General features: G+C 44.0%; 2 protein-coding genes across 3 annotated transcripts in view; both read right to left on the reverse strand.

Moving 5' to 3' along the window:
* Window positions 1-14,114, reverse strand: part of LOC138959242 (tryptase-like) — a 16,437-nt gene extending 2,323 nt beyond the window's left edge. The window contains exons 1-6 of one of the 2 annotated variants that reach the window (XM_070330645.1): window positions 13,998-14,114; window positions 5,050-5,251; window positions 4,011-4,147; window positions 2,033-2,181; window positions 1,400-1,646; window positions 897-1,063 (exon numbers count right to left, since the gene is read on the reverse strand). In XM_070330645.1, the coding sequence (XP_070186746.1) occupies window positions 897-1,063; window positions 1,400-1,646; window positions 2,033-2,181; window positions 4,011-4,147; window positions 5,050-5,251; window positions 13,998-14,067 (972 nt within the window). In that variant the 5' untranslated portion in view covers window positions 14,068-14,114. Of the gene's footprint in view, window positions 1-896; window positions 1,064-1,399; window positions 1,647-2,032; window positions 2,182-4,010; window positions 4,148-5,049; window positions 5,255-13,997 lie in introns of both variants that reach the window. The other variant, XM_070330644.1, reaches the window with a different exon arrangement.
* LOC138959231 (Golgi-specific brefeldin A-resistance guanine nucleotide exchange factor 1-like) overlaps window positions 1-18,476 on the reverse strand; it is a 273,649-nt gene that overhangs the window by 17,677 nt on the left and 237,496 nt on the right. The window lies entirely within an intron of this gene.

Here is an 18,476-nt window from a genome sequence, read left to right on the forward strand (position 1 = left end):
GACACACATCAGCTACAGAACTCGTGAATGTTCTCTTAATGGACAAAAAGTATACTCTTCAAGAAAATCAAACCACGAAGATTAGTGTTCAGGCACTTTTGAGGCACTGACTGATTTATTTAGAAAAACAAGGAACTTTTGATTTGGTCTTCGTTGGTTAGAAAAAAAATTTGACAGAAGTTTTAGACCGTACGTGTTCCCATGGAACAAAAACTCATTGTACAATGAAGTTCTTTAAACATTTACGTTTTTGTCAAGTTGTGGCAACAATCGGAAGGGAAAGAAGCGCAAAAAAAACCACGGAGGGGGACTACACCAGTGACAAGAAAAAAAGATTTGCTTCCCTTCCTTTGCTCCACCTAAAATAGGAGTTTTTGTGGAACAACGTGAATATGGTATTGACACAAGCCCATCGTTTAATAATGCACTTGTGGTATTGTTGACTATCAAACGAACAAACACAAAACCTATTAGATATATTGAGCTTATGTAGGAGATTATATAATTCAGCCAACAGAGAAACCAAAGGACCTCCACTAACAAACAAGCAAACAAAGTGACAACAAATACAATCCCATCTTAAAAGTTTAACTTTCAAATTCACATGAAAAAAGTAAACAAGTCTTAAACAAACAAGAAAAAAAACCACGCAAACAAACCCAACAACAACCAAGAACAAACAAACCCAACAACAACCAAGAACAAACAAGCAGACTTGTTAAAGTTGATTACAAAAGACTCATTTCGAGACCTGAAATCATGTTTCAAAAGCCTGATTTGTCGGAACTGGTCGAAAAACTGAACTCTCGTATGAGTGAGAAATGTCTGCAGCGACTTTCAAAAGAAAAAAATGACATTTAAAAAAAAAATCATTCATATCTAGCAATATGTATCACCTTGCAAGTGTCACCAGATTCACTGGCAGCATAGCAGACGACAGTGGAGTCGATGAGAGGCCAGGAGAAGAGGTAGGCGGCCCAGCAAGCCATCTGAGGTATACGCACCATTCTCAGCACGTGGGGCTTAAGTGTGCCGTTGCCGTATTGAGATTGTCCAGGGTCGTCTGCATCAAAAGGAAACAATCCTTGATTTATCTTGCAGAGGATCACCACTTCCACCGCGAACATCAGTGCCTCATTGCCTCACAATGCATTAATGTTGCCTGCGTTTACACACAAACGGGGGGGGGGGCAAGGCAGTAGCAGGTCTGCACATAAGTTGACCCGGGAGATCGGAAAAATCTCCACCCTTAACCCACCAGGCGCGGCCGGGATTCGAACCCCGAACATTCCCCATGGAAGGCCAACGTCCTTATCACTGGGCTACGCGCCCGGCTGTGCATCCATTCAATCTCCAGTGACCAGAGTTCTGATTGTGCATGCATGTAGTCTTTACTCACCAGGCGAGTGCTGGCCCCAGCCAGCGGTGTAACATTCGTGGCCCAGGTTGAGCCTGTCCAGCAGTCTGTCCAAGGCAGCGGGGTGCTGGACAGCCGTGCAGTGAGGGGCCAGAGGGGGGTACAGTGATCGGTACCCCGCCCGCCGCCCCCATCCCTTGTCCGCGCCCCCAGGGCCCAGGGGCTTGGCTCGGGGGAGGGGCTGATCGTTAGCCGGCTGGTCGCTCAGCATCTCGGACTCGGCCCGTTTCTGCACAAAGAACCACGACAACTTTTTTCTTTTTGTTTTGTGCAGCCCATTGAAAGCTTGTAACCACAGGCCTGTGAGACTTCGATAAGCGATTCATTATCATGGGTAGCTTCTTTGATGGAAAGAACCTCGATATTTATATACTCAAGATTACCCTTCGCACATTCATGCATAAGTAATGCGTTTTCAGGGACAGGGTTAACTTATCATCTAGAAATGTTTCACCAAAGGCCCTTCATTCTGACCGCATACCTTTGGGTTTTTTTCCCCGGTAAAATATTTGCCCGTTAAGCTATTAAAAAAAATCCCAACTCTTGATACAGGTCAAAAATGAAATGAGAAATTACAAAATTGTACACAAAAGAGACAAATGGTGATATACGTACTTGATTTGCATCTGCCTCCATACGACACTGGTGCGCATGCGCGGGAAGCTCCACCTTTTTGTTGATGGCGATGGGGTGAACGTAGCGAGTCAGGTTGGCTGGCTGACTCAGCTTCAGCAGGGCAATGTCCTTAGAGAACTTCGGGGACACTGCAAGCAGGACACATGCTTCCGGTGTAAGTCTTAACAATTCAATGGAATCGTGGATCTTGGATGAGCAGATTTGCGTGGTATGGTTTCAGCGTGGCTGAAGAATATCACAAGTGTCTACGTTGAAATGAATTCTTGTATGTAGTTGGATCGTGACCATCTTTCTTTCTTTATTTGGTGTTTAACGTCGTTTTCAACCATTCAAGGTTATATCGCGACGGGGAAATGGGGGAGATGGGATAGGGGAAAGGGGGGAGATGGGATAGAGCCACTTGTTAATTGTTTCTTGTTCACAAAAGCACTAATCAAAAAATTGCTCCAGGGGCTTGCAACGTAGTACAATATATGACCTTACTGGGAGAATGCAAGTTTCCAGTACAAAGGACTAACATTTCTTACATACTGCTTGACTAAAATCTTTACAAACATTGACTATATTCTATACAAGAAACACTTAACAAGGGTAAAAGGAGAAACAGAACCGTTAGTCGCCTCTTACGACATGCTGGGTAGCATCGGGTAAATTCTTTCTTGTCCCAACCAATATGGGACTCCCCCTAACCCGCGGGGGGTATCGTGACCATCTATATCAGTGCAAATACTATAATGTTAATTTTGCCCACTATAGTAGCATTGTTTTTTTTTCATCCTTGAATTTTTTTCAGATGATGATGATGTCTGAGGAGGAGGAGGAAGACTAGCAGGAGGAGGAGGAGGAGGAAGAGGAAAAGAAAACTGACCCCACCCCCCAATCCCAACCCACCACATCCATACTTATTCGGACTTTAGGGTCATGACTTCGTTGTTGCACGGTACAGCAAAAATCTGAACCCAGCATCTGTTCTCTCCCATTATTTAGTCTTTCTTGATTTTCGTCGATTTTTTTTTTTTTACGCGAGCAGAGTAAAGCGTACGCAAGATGACAACAGAGTAAGGATAGACAGTATATTTGACAACGCATGAGATAAAGTGGAATTATGTTGACAAGATAACTTTTCAATTTTGATCGGATGCAGCACGAAAAACATGCATACAACAAATTCATTCTATTTTTCTGACTTTAGACATTCAAAGCTTCTGAATGCATTGGAACCTAGAACTAAGATTTCGCAAAACCATCATGGTGGTTGAATATACAGGGTGAACCAAGACTAATGCCACCAATTAAAATGCTAATAACTCCTTAACTTCTACAGCAATTTACTTCATATTTAGTGTACATTGGCTTGATACATGGGATGATAAGTTCACACAGTGTCCAGTTTGTACGTTAAATGCTCTTTCGGGCAAAAATCTTACATCTGGAATTGACGCAAAAATACGAGATCTGGCCCTGCATGAGTGGTAGCCACACTAACACGATTTTAGCCCTCCAGATTTTCATTTGTTGGTTTTTCTGAAAGATCTTGCATAAAAACCCATCCTCAGACAATAGATGAGCTGAACTTGACAGCAGTTAAAAAGAGTCTGGCGGATGTAAGTCGGATGAGTGTGGCCAATGCTCAGTGTCAAACCTCCTACTTTTGGGGCATTCTCCGAATTTGAAAAATATGTTTTGAAAAGCGTAAAAATAAAACGACTTGACATACATACTTTAAACTTTGTGGAATTATTATCCCACATCTCAGGCCAATGTACACCAAATGTAAAGTACATTGCTGAAGTAATTTAGGAGTTATTAACATTTTAATGGGTGGCAATTTTTGGGTCACCCTGTATTTGACCCTATAGTGTTCCAAAAGCTCAAAATGTTAAAATCAGTAAAAGTGTGGTGTGCGATTTATTTCCCCTTTTACCAAACGCTGTTGTTATTTCAACTCCCAACGTACGTGTGTAGCCAGGGTGCTGGACGATACGCTTGATGGTCATCCGCTGTTCCGTGTCCTCGTCCACCTTCCTGTCGTGTTCCCCCAGCACCGCCAGCCAGCTGCCAGGGTCCTCCAGCTTGTCGTCCCCTGACGCCTTGCTGAACCGTGCAGTATATTTCATTTAATTTTATTTGCTTTAAACAGTATCTAATGAGCGCTTCTGGGGTGATAACGAGAGACAACTCTTGTGATCTTGCCGCGAGGTGGCGCTAGTTACCAGCCGAAAGAAAGAAGGGGCATAACCTCACCAGAACCGACCATTGTCTGTTTACCGTATAAAATGCACGACTTACACACGAACTGTTACCAAACCGATATGCTATTTGGGACCAATGCAAGTTTTTTTTTCTTTCTCGTGTGATCTCACCGCGAGGTGGCGCTAGTTACCAGCCAAAAGAAAGAGGGGGCATAACCTCACCAGAACCGCCCATTCAGCAATAAATTGGCACAATACATGTTAAACGTTTTATGGTGGTGATCCTGAACACGTTCAAATGATAATATAACACACACACACACACACACACACACACACACACACACACACACACACACACACACACACACAATCAATCACACACACCAAACACCGCTTCATTGACAACCTTACAATGCAAATTTGGATTCCCTGGAGAAAGAGGTGCAACCTTTGACCGATAATGTTGTCATGAATTCTGATCGCGGCGAGTCTCGTTAGCCTTTGATGATTACATGTGCATCATCTTCACACGCATGTGCATCCAGAGTTCCAGACACTCATCAGTGATTTTTCCTCACTGCGCGGTCATTATTTTCATATCTCAGCTTTTTGCGATGACCTCTTGCTTCTGTGTATGCAAGTTATATTAAAAGTTTGAGAGAAAAAAAGTATAAAACAAACATACAGATTGACCGACATACAGATTGACCGACAGACCGACATACAGATTGACCGACAGACCGACAGACATACAGACACACACACACACACACACACTCACAGAACAACACCGTGACTTACTGTACGCAGTGGGCCGCAGTGAGGATCCATTCCGGGTGGATGAGTGTCCCCCCGCACAGGTGTTTGAGGCCTTGCAGGCTCTGGTACATGTGTCCCCCCAGGAAGTGGAGGGACACCAGCCAGGGCCACTCCCCCGCCCTCAGAGGCTGACCCCCCACCACCCGCTTGTGTCTGGTGCCCGCATCGCCCGCCACCAACACTGCTGCTGCACAGAGGGACATGTTTCACAAGTGTTTCACTATGCGTATGCGCTACGAAACACACGCAAGGGCAATTGTGAAAGGTGTTATGTACACATGAATACTGTACTCTGCAGCCTTAATGCTGATACGCCTAAAACGACGTCGTTTTTTTTTTGTAACATGGTCCATCTCGAAGACAGTCTAGGTCATCTCGACTTTGTCTTTCTGGTTTATTAATTTTAATAAGTCCACCATCATGAATATTTGTGTAAGTTTTTATTGTTTTGGTCACGTTATATAAGCTTTTACTTGAGTAAGTATCCTAAATGCTTACTATTAATTGTTTCATGTTATTTATTTTGAATAACATTTTGTTTAAAAAATACGATTATTCGACTTTATAGGTTTTACCTTCAACCACCTTTTTGATTGCCATGAAGAAAGACAACTCGTGTTCTCAGAAGAACAACAGTTTACTGTCAGAATTAAGCGTAGCTTCAGATCTATAAGTATGCATCTTCAAGGACACATGCTTCCAAGGTTGTTTTAGCTTTGTGATTGATGCAATTATTGCTTGTTCCAGACGCTGACAGGATCTGAAAGCACCAGTCCTTTGAAAACAAACTTTCGTGTCAGCCTTCGCTTGGGCACGGTTTGCAATCACGTCAGTTGGGCAAAAATAGACTGGCATGCTCGGCAAAGTACACCCCGAACAGGATCATTCTCTTGAACAAAGATGAAAGAAGATGCTGTGTGTCTCAGATCTAGTCCTCAGCGCTATTTCTTTTTCTTTATTTGGTGTTTAACGTCGTTTTCAACCGTTCAAGGTTATATCGCGACGGAGGGAAGGGGGGTGATGGGATAGAGCCACTTGTCAATTGTTCAGTCTTGTTCACAAAAGCACTAATCAAAAATTTGCTCCAGGGGCTTGCAACGTAGTACAATAATATTACCTTACTGGGAAAATGCAAGTTTCCAGTACAAAGGACTTAACATTTCTTACATACTGCTTGACTAAAATCTTTACAAACATTGACTATATTCTATACAAGAAACACTTAACAAGGGTAAAAGGAGAAACAGGGTAAATTCTTTCTCGTCCCAACCAATATGGGACTCCCCCTAACCCGCGGGGGGCTCCTCAGCGCTAGCGACCAATGGCTCGCAAACGCTTGCAAGTGCAGAAAAGACAGATTGCTACAAGACGAGATGACCCTGGATATTGAGAGACTGCAGGGAAGAGGAGGGAGGGGAAACGACCAAGGGGCGGAGAAGAGCGGGGAAGGGAGAGTGGGAGATGTTTAAGGAGAAGGGGTGAGAGGGAAGGGAAGGGATGATGGCCGGTCAGGAGAAAGATTTGGGTTGAGGATAATGACGGCATACCAGCGCCAAAAGTAATAATCAGAATATTCACAATGATCTTGTTGTCCCCAGAACGGTCAAACGAAATCGTTCGAATTACCACCGGATATCATTGCTTTCTGCGCGTGCTGTCATTTTCTGCTCACCCTATGGACGGCATTTTAGCTCCAGAAGCCTTAACTGTATTCAACTTTGACGATGTCGGTCATTGAGCTGCGTTTTCTCCAGTTGTCAGTGATAGTGACAGATGGCACATTTACTTTTGCTGCTCTTAATAGTGGCCCTTTAGCAAAAAACCACCAACAAACCCCCCAAAACCGTAATAATCTAAATTGAATATACCTTAATTATCTTGAAAGGTATGAATAATTTCGCGGTAAACTACCAACGATTGGATCGATTTACTTGTGAATGTCTTGATTTGTCAAACAAACGTTCCGATAAGTTCCCTTTCTGAGTGTTGATTTTAGAATTTTTAATTCTGCAGTAATTTTGAAATAACCACTGATAATAGCCCAGACCATAGTGCTTTTGGCAATTATCACTCTTGGCGATAGTGTGTCGTCATAACAGCTGAAAGTGCACCAGCAGGAGGGCTCACACTCCCAAGGCCGCCGCACGGCGTTCAATGGCAGAGCGAGATTCACAGAACGACGAAGGAGGAAATAATGTCGCCTGGAAAACAAACTGCCATAATTGAAGATGGACGGTTTGTAAACAGAAGGCCATCCTAGGGGCATCGATCATCACTAGAACGATTTCTCTGCCAGGCCGGGCTCAGTTTTTGTTTTACCCTGATCCAATGGAACACACCGGGCAGGATTGAGATTGCGTCTGGGATTCTCTTTCCCTGGTGAACCGAGCCTTCATTCATTTCCCCGTCTTTTGGGTTTTTTAAGCTGTTAAGATATTTGTGGTAAAATCACTGCTATCAGTAAAAAAGGATGGTCATAAAAATTCCTTCTTTAAAACCCCAGATGTTTCAAAACATAAGACAACTAAATTCTATTTATTAATTCTAGAAAGAACCTGCATTCTACACCCCCTCCTCCCTCCCCCTTAAAAAAAATCAACTGGCCCGTTCGTCTGCGAATAGGACACTGAAACTTACAGCAACAGAAACTTACAGTATTCACCACCCTCTCGCCGCAGCAGAAACTGGTCAATTGTCGAAAAGCAGCCTTGCATGCAAATGAACTCCCATCAAACCTGGCAGGCTGTCAAAATCCATTTCGGCACCCAATCTGGATGGCAAGCCGTCAAATTCGGCGGCAGGCAAACAAAATAGACCTCAGCCCGGGCTCCTTTTGCCGGCGTGTTGGCAAGGAATTGAGGGTCCCGGGGAGGCACAAAAAGCACACGCGATGATTGTCTGCCAAGCTTGATCCGGGCTACGGCACTACAGCACGTGCTGCACGCGAAGTGATTTACAGGGTTGTGAGTGGCTGCCCAGATCGTGCAATATTGAGACACGAACCAATCTGCTTTGGTTACGGCTTGCTGAGGTTTTGGGGACTGATAATGTGGTGAAACTATGTATGTGGTAAGTCTAAGTCCAGAGTGTCAGTATTGTTTAATATGGTGAACCAGTGAAACTGACGAAGTTCTGTAAAAGGTCTAGTGTCTGTTGCAGTCACCCCCCGCGGGTTAAGGGGAGTCCCATATTGGTTGGGACGAGAAAGAATTTACCCGATGCTAACCAGCATGTCGTAAGAGGCGACTAACAGGTTCTGTTTCTCCTTTTACCCTTGTTAAGTGTTTCTTGTATAGAATATAGTCAATGTTTGTAAAGATTTTAGTCAAGCAGTATGTAAGAAATGTTACGTCCTTTGTACTGGAAACTTGCATTCTCCCAGTAAGGTCATATATTGTACTACGTTGCAAGCCCCTGGAGCAATTTTTTTATTAGTGCTTTTGTGAACAAGAAACAATTAACAAGTGGCTCTATCCCATCTCCCCCCTTTCCCCTATCCCATCTCCCTCCTTCCCGCCCGTCGCGATATAACCTTGAATGGTTGAAAACGACGTTAAACACCAAATAAAGAAAGAAAAATGTTGCAGTCTAATAGGAAAATGGGAAAGGAAATATTTCCTGTTGAATTTCTCGAGAAAGGGTCTCACCCCGAACATAACATTCCTGAACAGCTCAGAATCCACCATTAAACAGACAGACAGACAGACAGGCAGACAGACAGACAGCTTGGCAGACAAACACATATGGGCAAAACTGACTGACGCGTGGACAAACATAATTGAGTTGCTGCATGAACACTGAATCCTTAATTGCTAATGTGGGAGAAAAAAAAACCCACCTGCCCATATCAGCGCTGCAGGCATGCACATACACAAGCACACACCGACGCATGCACGCACAGATGCACCCAACCTCGCACGCGCACACAATCATACTCTCAGTCTCTCCCTCTCTTCTCCTCTCTCTCTGTCTGTCTGTCTGCCTGTCTCTTTTCTCTCACGCTCGTCCCCAGCAGCACATTGAAGGCACTCATGCACTTTTAGCACACAGCTCTCTGACACGAGATTCACCCCGAGATGACAAAGGCCTCTGCAGAGAACCTAGATGACATCAAAGTGAAGGGTAAGAGAGCGAAATAAAGTGGATACGTGGAGGACCGAGGAAAAGGAGGGGCAGGTGGAGAGAAATAAAGACAGAAGAAAGAAAAACATGTCACAAGAGAGAGAGAGAGAGAGAGAGAGAGAGAGAAGGTCAAAGGAGAAAGTCGCAGAAAGAAGAAGAGGATAGAGGAAAGATTGCTAGCAAAGAGTCGGAAGGAGGAGCACAAGATTAAGGAAGAAGAAGGAAATAGAAGAAGATCTTAGGAATAACAGATCGAAAGAATTAAGGTAAATGAAAAAGAGATGGAAGATTGACAACAATTAGATGAAGAAGAAGTAGAAAAGGAGAACGCAGAAGAAGAAGGTGAAGATTTAAGGGAGGACAAGAGAATATATCAGTCTTTAATGTTTTAGGGTTAAACGTAGAGGATCAGAGGGATGAGAAAAAGGAAAATACGACATGAAGAGGAGGAAGGGGAAGAGTATAGAAGACAAATCTGAAAAGAAGCGGACAGAGGAGAACACGACAAAAACGAGAAAGCAGAAAGACAAACATGACACAAGAGAGAGAGAGAGAGAGAGAGAGAGAGAGAGAGAGATTTGAAACTACAAGAACAAACAGGCATAACCGAAGAGGACAAAGAGGAAAGACGCAGAAACTGAGGAGAAGAGGGTAGAGCGGGAAAGATTGCAAGGAAAGAGTCAGAAAGAGGAGCACAAGATGGAAGGAAGATGGACGACGATAACAAGAAAAGAAAGAGGAGCGGAAACTGAGAGGGTCCTAGAAGCGACGAGGAGGAGGAACAGGAGGAGGACAGTACAGAAGATGGACAACGAAAAAAAGGGAAGAAGAAGAGGAGAAAAAAAGAGAAAGTGGAAAAGGAGGAGGACGTGTCCAAGACAATTTTCCGTTTTAATGTATTCATTTTAATGGACAATAAAGTGTTGTTATTGTCATTGTTATTGTTATTGGAATTTGTGATGTGGATGCAAGGGCTGACGGCCGGAGAGGAATATCTATATGTGTGAATGTGTAAGTGGAGCGTATAAGAATGTGTAAGTGGAGCGTGGTCGAATGTCCATGTGTGAATGGGTAAGTTGAGCGTATAAGAATGTCCATGTGTGCGATGTGTAAGTGAGACATGGATGTGTTCATGACTGAATGCGTAAGCACAATGCAAGGAATGGCCAGAGAGGTATGTGGGAGGTGTGTTTATAACCTGCCCTGTTATAGTGCTATTATGTCTTATGTAAAAACAATGTCCTGTTTGTATTATTTTTATGTACCACGCCTGAATTTCTCTATGAGATAATAAAGTATTCTTATTCTTATTCTTATTCTTCTTATATAATATTTGGAAAAAAGATAGAAGATGGACATCGGAACAGAAGAAACGGAAGAGGAAAATAACCGGCGACGAGGAATACTAAACGGCCGTGATACTGGTGTAAGGATACACAAGAGAAATATCAGTGACGTCTGATGGTTGGGCGTAGAAAATAGAAGTTAGGGCGTGGTGGGGACGAGGTGGGGGGGGGGGGGGGGAGCAATCAGACCACACAGCATAGCCAGCAGAACGATTCTACGGTCGATGACTGGACGGGTAGGCAGACTCGCCTGCGTCTGTTCCCCTCCCACTTACCCCCCCCCCCCCACCCCCGTACCCTGCACGTAGTCGGGTAATTACATAATTCCGCACGATTTATTGTGTTGCTGCCCGGCGAAATAGGCGTTCAAAAGAGCCGCGGGGACGGCGGAACTCCAAACACGTGCGATGATGAGCTATGGGTATGAGTAGGCTATATTTTATTTCTGTATCTCCCTCTCTGTCTGACTGCATGGCTTTTGTCTTTTTGTCTCTTTCCTCAAGTTTCCCCCTCTGTCTGTCTGTCTGTCTGTCTGTCTGTCTGTTGTTTCACCTCTTTTCTCTCCGTCTTTCTCTCTCTGTGCATTATCTCTGTCTCTATCTCTCTTTCTCTTGATCACTCTCGCTGTCTCTGTGTCTTTTCCTCTTCTGCATTTTCCTCACTGTCTGTCTCTTTTCATTCTTCCATTCGTTCTCTCCTCGTTTTTTGGTCTATTTTTGAGTTTTATAGGTTAGCTGTATCTTTGCCTTGGCGATTTTTTGTCTATTTGATTGACTGATTCATCGGGATTGTAACAAATGAATTTGAATTCAGTTTTCAGCAAGCTTTGGTCATAAGGCTATATGCAATACCCTTATCTTCCGTGCAGTGAACTACCCCGAGTATAAGGAGTTTGTGTTTCATTAGGTCCCCTTATTGTCTGTCCATCTAGCCTGGAAATCTCTCTCTTTCATCTCTTTCTCTGTCCTCCTCTCCTGTTCCCGTGACCATTCTTTGTGCCCTACGCCTTTTCTCTTAATATCTGGCTGAATAATATGTCTGGGTGTCCATTTTTGTTTTCGTTCTTGTCTGTGACAGTGTACATCCTACCCTTTCACGATGTCTGACTTGGCATAATCGTCATGAGAAGAGACAGTACGATTGTTATTGTGATTATGTGTGTGTGTGTGTGTGTGTGTGTGTGTGTGTGTGTGTGTGTGTGTGTGTGTGTGTGTGTGTGTGTGTGTGTGTGTGTGTGTGTGTGTGTGTGTGTGCATGTGTGTGTGTGTGTGTGTATTATATATATATATATATAAATCTTAAGCCGACTTAGGTCGACCAAATGTCGCCCTAAAGCCCCCATTTTACAACACTTTCGATTTAGGGCGACCACAAGTCGGTCGCCCTAAGATTTGGCGTCTTTTCTCCAATTCTATTGGCCTGACAACATTGACCCCATGCGCTATCGAGGAGACAGTGCCTAACGTTTCTTGCTTGTAAATCGCACGAAGTTGGGATTTACCGTTTGAGCACAAAATTGAATAAGCGATTTTGAGACTTAGGCCGTCCTTTGCAAAAAAAGGTCTTTAGACAACCACGATACTTATACAAATATTTTTTTAACGGAGTGTAAACATATCATCATCATTAAGGCGACGATGTTAAACACCTATATCTTAATCTTGACTGATTTTCACAGTCAATTCTTGACTGTTGGGTGTAGGTCACTTAGCAAATGTAATTACAAAATTTAGTTAATATTGCTTGAAAAACAACGGATATAGCACTGGTAGCCATAAAACCCCGTTTTACGTGTGTGTGTGTGTGTGTGTGTGTGTGTGTGTGTGTGTGTGTGTGTGTGTGTGTGTGTGTGTGTGTGTGTGTGTGTGTGTGTGTGTGTGTGTGTGTGTGTCCGTCCTACTCTTTCACGATATTTGACTTGGCATAATCGTCATTAGAAGAGACAGTACGATTGTTAGTGTGATTAAATGTGTGTGTGTGTGTGTGTGTGTGTGTGTGTGTGTGTACGCGTACGCACACTCTATTTATCTTTTTTTTTCTTCCTCCCTCTTTCTCACGAAAAACCCGTCTCACTCATCCTCATTCTTGCTCCCGCTAACACTCGAACTAGTATGGAATAATATTTGAGTCTGACCATCGACCAGAGTCTGTGTTCTTGACTTCAAAAAGACACGCCGAATTTCTTGGCACATGCGGAGAATAAACATGGTCCGGTGTAACACGAGAAAATTACTCCCACGAGATTTTTACTCCGGAGTAAAAATTTCGGACGAAACTTTTACTCCCTTCACGAAAAAAATACTCCCCCATAACACGAGAAAATTACTTCCCACGACAGGTATATTCCAAGTCAACACTTCGGTTGAAAATGTTACTCCCCTGACGAATAAATAACGAATAAATTACTCCACACTAACACGAGGAATTTACTGCCCACGCCATGTGTACGCAACTTTTACTCCTCTGTGCCCTGTTAGTCCTGGTGGTGGAAGGGGTGGAGGGAGGGTAGTGCGACATTTGTTTGCGCGAGATCACATATTGGCATCATCCCTTCGCCCGCATTCCATTTTCGCGTACGAGATTTTTACTGGAAGTAAAAATTTGAGGAGTAAAAATTTCGTGGAGGGAGTAAATTTTCGTACCTTGGGGAGTTCTTTTCTCGTACGACAGGTGTACTATGAGTAAGAATTTCGTACGAAATTTTTACTCCGGAGTCAATTTTTCGTGGAGTAAAAATGTCGTGTTACACCGGCAGTGATGGTGAAAAATCACCACGCAGACCAGATGAATGGGTTCAATGGCTTTCTGCGTGTAATTGCATTTTCTCTCAAAATATGAATAATGAATTGCTAGTTGGTGGCTGTGTTTTGAGTGTTGACATTTCATTTTTGTGTGTGATAATGAATGTTTGCTGTGTTTAAGGAAAAGTGGTGATGTCAATTTCAGCATGAAAAGACTACATTTAGAAAGTGTTTTGTTGGTAGGGCCTAAATGTTTGCATGGAAGAATTAGATAGACATCAACAACCAGGTTAGAAAGAAACAAGGTCAAGGAATAGCACTTCATAATGTGATAAATAATGTTAAACACAACTACACCCCCCCCCTCCCCTGCAACAAACACATGCACAAAAATCCAATGAATAGAATAAGAACAAAATTGAAAGGAGAGAGAGTGAGAGATGAGAGAGATGAGAGAGATAAGAGAAGGGGTATGAACATTGGAATGAAAGAGAAGGATTCCTGTTTAATACTTCCATCTCAAAGAAATACAAAAACAAAGAAAGCAACAAAAAACCACAAAAAAACCACACACAAAAACAAACACACAAACAAGCAAACAAGCAAACAAACAAACAAACAAACAAACATACACACAAACAAACAAACACATTTTCTTGATTTTCTTTTGAAAAAAACCCCACTTTGTTAATAGGATCAATCACATTTTCACTGTACTCACCTGATTTTAGCAACACGATGAGTAAAACCGTTGCATGTTTGCAGGAACAAAACGACTCTAGTACAAACATGTCTTCGACCGAAAGCCCTATGACTTTCCCATGGGCATGTAACCGTATTGTCGTCGCAAAGCATTGCGTCTTATCCCACGTAATGAATGGTAAGAAATATGTGACAATGGTGTCAGATCCTGTCACATGTATATGATAGCCATAATTCGTAACTCAAGAAGTATTAGCTACAAGTTGATCGGTCCCAGATATTTAATTAGTGTCACGAAGATTAGAGAGGCGAAATGTCAGTGGAACAACAGTTGGTTCCTAGTTTTGGAGCGATGTTCCGTTCCGGTTGCAACTAAGTACGCAGAATTCCGTGGTTGTTTATTCGTGTTCGTTTTGCTAAAATGTAGCGTTCGCTTTTATTTTGATTTTAATTGGAAATACAGTTCTAGTATTAGGCCTTTGAAGAATGATTAAGGCGACTTCTTCTCTTGCTCCTCTGATTAGTTCTCCTCGCCCTCCTTCTCATTCTCTTCCTCCCCTTCCCCATCATGTTTCTCCTCCTCGCCCTCCTTCTCCTTCTCTCCTCCACTTCCCCATCATGTTTCTCCTCCTCGCCCTCCTTCTCACTCTCTTCCCCCCATCCCCATCATGTTTCTCCTCCTCGCCCTCCTTCTCTTCCTCCCCTTCCCCATCATGTTTCTCTTCCTCGCCCTCCTTCTCCTTCTCTTCCCCCCCTTCCCCATCATGTTTCTCCTCCTCGCCCTCCTTCTCCTTCTCTTCCCCCCCTTCCCCATCATGTTTCTCCTCCTCGCCCTCCTTCTCCTTCTCTTCCCCCCCTTCCCCATCATGTTTCTCCTCCTCGCCCTCCTTCTCCTTCTCTTCCCCCCCTTCCTCATCATGTTTCTCCTCCTCGCCCTCCTTCTCCTTCTCTTCCCCCCCTTCCCCATCATGTTTCTCCTCCTCGCCCTCCTTCTCTTTCTCTTCCTCCCCTTCCCCATCATGTTTCTCCTCCTCGCCCTCCTTCTCATTATCTTCCTCCCCTTCCCCATCATGTTTCTCCTCCTCGCCCTCCTTCTCATTCTCTTCCTCCCCTTCCCCATCATGTTTCTTCTCCTCGCCCTCCTTCTCCTTCTCTTCTTCCCCTTCCCCATCATGTTTCTCCTCCTCGCCCTCCTTCTCCTTCTCTTCCCCCCCTTCCCCATCATGTTTCTCCTCCTCGCCCTCCTTCTCTTTCTCTTCCTCCCCTTCCCCATCATGTTTCTCCTCCTTGCCCTCCTTCTCATTCTCTCCTCCCCTTCCCCATCATGTTTCTCCTCCTCGCCCTCCTTCTCTTTCTCTTCCTCCCCTTCCCCATCATGTTTCTCCTCCTCGCCCTCCTTCTCATTCTCTCCTCCCCTTCCCCATCATGTTTCTCCTCCTCGCCCTCCTTCTCCTTCTCTTCCCCCCTTCCCCATCATGTTTCTTCTCCTCGCCCTCCTTCTCTTCCTCCCCTTCCCCATCATGTTTCTTCTCCTCGCCCTCCTTCTCCTTCTCTCCTCCCCTTCCCCATCATGTTTCTCCTCCTTGCCCTCCTTCTCCTTCTCTTCCTCCCCTTCCCCATCATGTTTCTTCTCCTCGCCCTCCTTCTCATTCTCTTCCTCCCCTTCCCCATCATGTTTCTTCTCCTCGCCCTCCTTCTCCTTCTCTCCTCCCCTTCCCCATCATGTTTCTCCTCCTCGCCCTCCTTCTCCTTCTCTTCCCCCTCTTCCCCATCATGTTTCTCCTCCTCGCCCTCCTTCTCCTTCTCTTCCCCCCCTTCCCCATCATGTTTCTCCTCCTCGCCCTCCTTCTCACTCTCTTCCTCCCCTTCCCCATCATGTTTCTCCTCCTCGCCCTCCTTCTCCTTCTCTCCTCCCCTTCCCCATCATGTTTCTCCTCCTCGCCCTCCTTCTCCTTCTCTCCTCCCCTTCCCCATCATGTTTCTCCTCCTCGCCCTCCTTCTCCTTCTCTCCTCCACGTCCCCATCATGTTTCTCCTCCTCGCCCTCCTTCTCACTCTCTTCCTCCCCTTCCCCATCATGTTTCTTCTCCTCGCCCTCCTTCTCATTCTCTTCCCCCCCTTCCCCATCATGTTTCTCCTCCTCGCCCTCCTTCTCCTTCTCTTCCTCCCCTTCCCCATCATGTTTTTCCTCCTCGCCCTCCTTCTCTTTCTCTTCCCCCCCTTCCCCATCATGTTTCTCCTCCTTGCCCTCCTTCTCTTTCTCTTCCTCCCCTTCCCCATCATGTTTCTCCTCCTCGCCCTCCTTCTCATTCTCTTCCCCCCTTCCCCATCATGTTTCTCCTCCTCGCCCTCCTTCTCTTTCTCTTCCTCCCCTTCCCCATCATGTTTCTCCTCCTCGCCCTCCTTCTCCTTCTCTTCCTCCCCTTCCCCATCATGTTTCTCCTCCTCGCCCTCCTTCTCCTTCTCTTCCTCCCCTTCCTCATCATGTTTCTCCTCCTCGCCCTTCTTCTCACTCTCTTCCCCCCCTTCCTCATCATGTTTCTCCTCCTCGCCCTCCTTCTCTTTCTCTTCCTCCCCTTCCTCATCATGTTTCTCCTCCTCGCCCTCCTTCTCATTCTCTTCCTCCCCTTCCCCATCATGTTTCTCCTCCTCGCCCTCCTTCTCCTTCTCTTTCCCCCCTTCCCCATCATGTTTCTCCTCCTCGCCCTCCTTCTCCTTCTCTTCCTCCCCTTCCCCATCATGTTTCTCCTCCTCGCCCTTCCCCTCTTGTGTTCCTCCTCTTTCTCCTTCTCTTCCGTCCTGCTAGTCCTTCTTTTCCTCCTCCTTCTCACTCCCCATCGTCCGCTTTCTTCTCCTTCTCATTTTAATTATAGCTCCTCGTCCTCTTTTTTCCTCTTCGTTATTGTCCTTCTTCCTCGTCTTCCTCCTTTTTATATTTAGTCAAGTTTTGACTAAATATTTTAACATCGAGGGGGAATCGAAACGAGGGTCGTGGTGTATGTGCGTATGTGTGTGCGTGCGTGTGTGTGTGTGTGTGTGTGTAGAGCGATTCAGACTAAACTACTGGACCGATCTTTATGAAATTTGACATGAGAGTTCCTGGGTATGAAATCCCCGAACGTTTTTTTCATTTTTTTGATAAATGTCTTTGATGACGTCATATCCGGCTTTTCGTGAAAGTTGAGGCGGCACTGTCACGCCCTCATTTTTCAACCAAATTGGTTGAAATTTTGGTCAAGTAATCTTCGACGAAGCCCGGGGTTCGGTATTGCATTTCAGCTTGGTGGCTTAAAAATTAATTAATGACTTTGGTCATTAAAAATCGGAAAATTGTAAAAAAAAATAAAAATTTATAAAACGATCCAAATTTACGTTTATCTTATTCTCCATCATTTGCTGATTCCAAAAACATATAAATATGTTATATTCGGATTAAAAACAAGCTCTGAAAATTAAATATATAAAAATTATTATCAAAATTAAATTGTCGAAATCAATTTAAAAACACTTTCATCTTATTCCTTGTCGGTTCCTGATTCCAAAAACATATAGATATGATATGTTTGGATTAAAAACACGCTCAGAAAGTTAAAACAAAGAGAGGTACAGAAAAGCGTGCTATCCTTCTTAGCGCAACTACTACCCCGCTCTTCTTGTCAATTTCACTGCCTTTGCCATGAGCGGTGGACTGACGATGCTACGAGTATACGGTCTTGCTGAAAAATGGCAGCTACTTGACTAAATATTGTATTTTCGCCTTACGCGACTTGTTATATTTAGTCAAGTTTTGACTAAATATTTTAACATCGAGGGGGAATCGAAACGAGGGTCGTGGTGTATGTGCGTGTGTGCGTGTGTGCGTGTGTGCGTGTGTGTGTGTGTGTGTAGAGCGATTCAGACTAAACTACTGGACCGATCTTTATGAAATTTGACATGAGAGTTCCTGGGTATGAAATCCCCGAACGTTTTTTTCATTTTTTTGATAAATGTCTTTGATGACGTCATATCCGGCTTTTCGTGAAAGTTGAGGCGGCACTGTCACGCCCTCATTTTTCAACCAAATTGGTTCAAATTTTGGTCAAGTAATCTTCGACGAAGCCCGGACTTCGGTATTGCATTTCAGCGTGGTTGTTTAAAAATTAATTAATGACTTTGGTCATTAAAAATCGGAAAATTGTAAAAAAAAATAAAAATTTATAAAACGATCCAAATTTATGTTTATCTTATTCTCCATCATTTGCTGATTCCAAAAACATATAAATATGTTATATTCGGATTAAAAACAAGCTCTGAAAATTAAATATATAAAAATTATTATCAAAATCAAATTGTCCAAATCAATTTAAAAACACTTTCATCTTATTCCTTGTCGGTTCCTGATTCCAAAAACATATAGATATGATATGTTTGGATTAAAAACACGCTCAGAAAGTTAAAACAAAGAGAGGTACAGAAAAGCGTGCTATCCTTCTTAGCGCAACTACTACCCCGCTCTTCTT

The sequence above is a fragment of the Littorina saxatilis genome, linkage group LG2, assembly GCF_037325665.1.
Source record: "Littorina saxatilis isolate snail1 linkage group LG2, US_GU_Lsax_2.0, whole genome shotgun sequence".
Lineage (NCBI taxonomy): Eukaryota > Metazoa > Mollusca > Gastropoda > Littorinimorpha > Littorinidae > Littorina > Littorina saxatilis.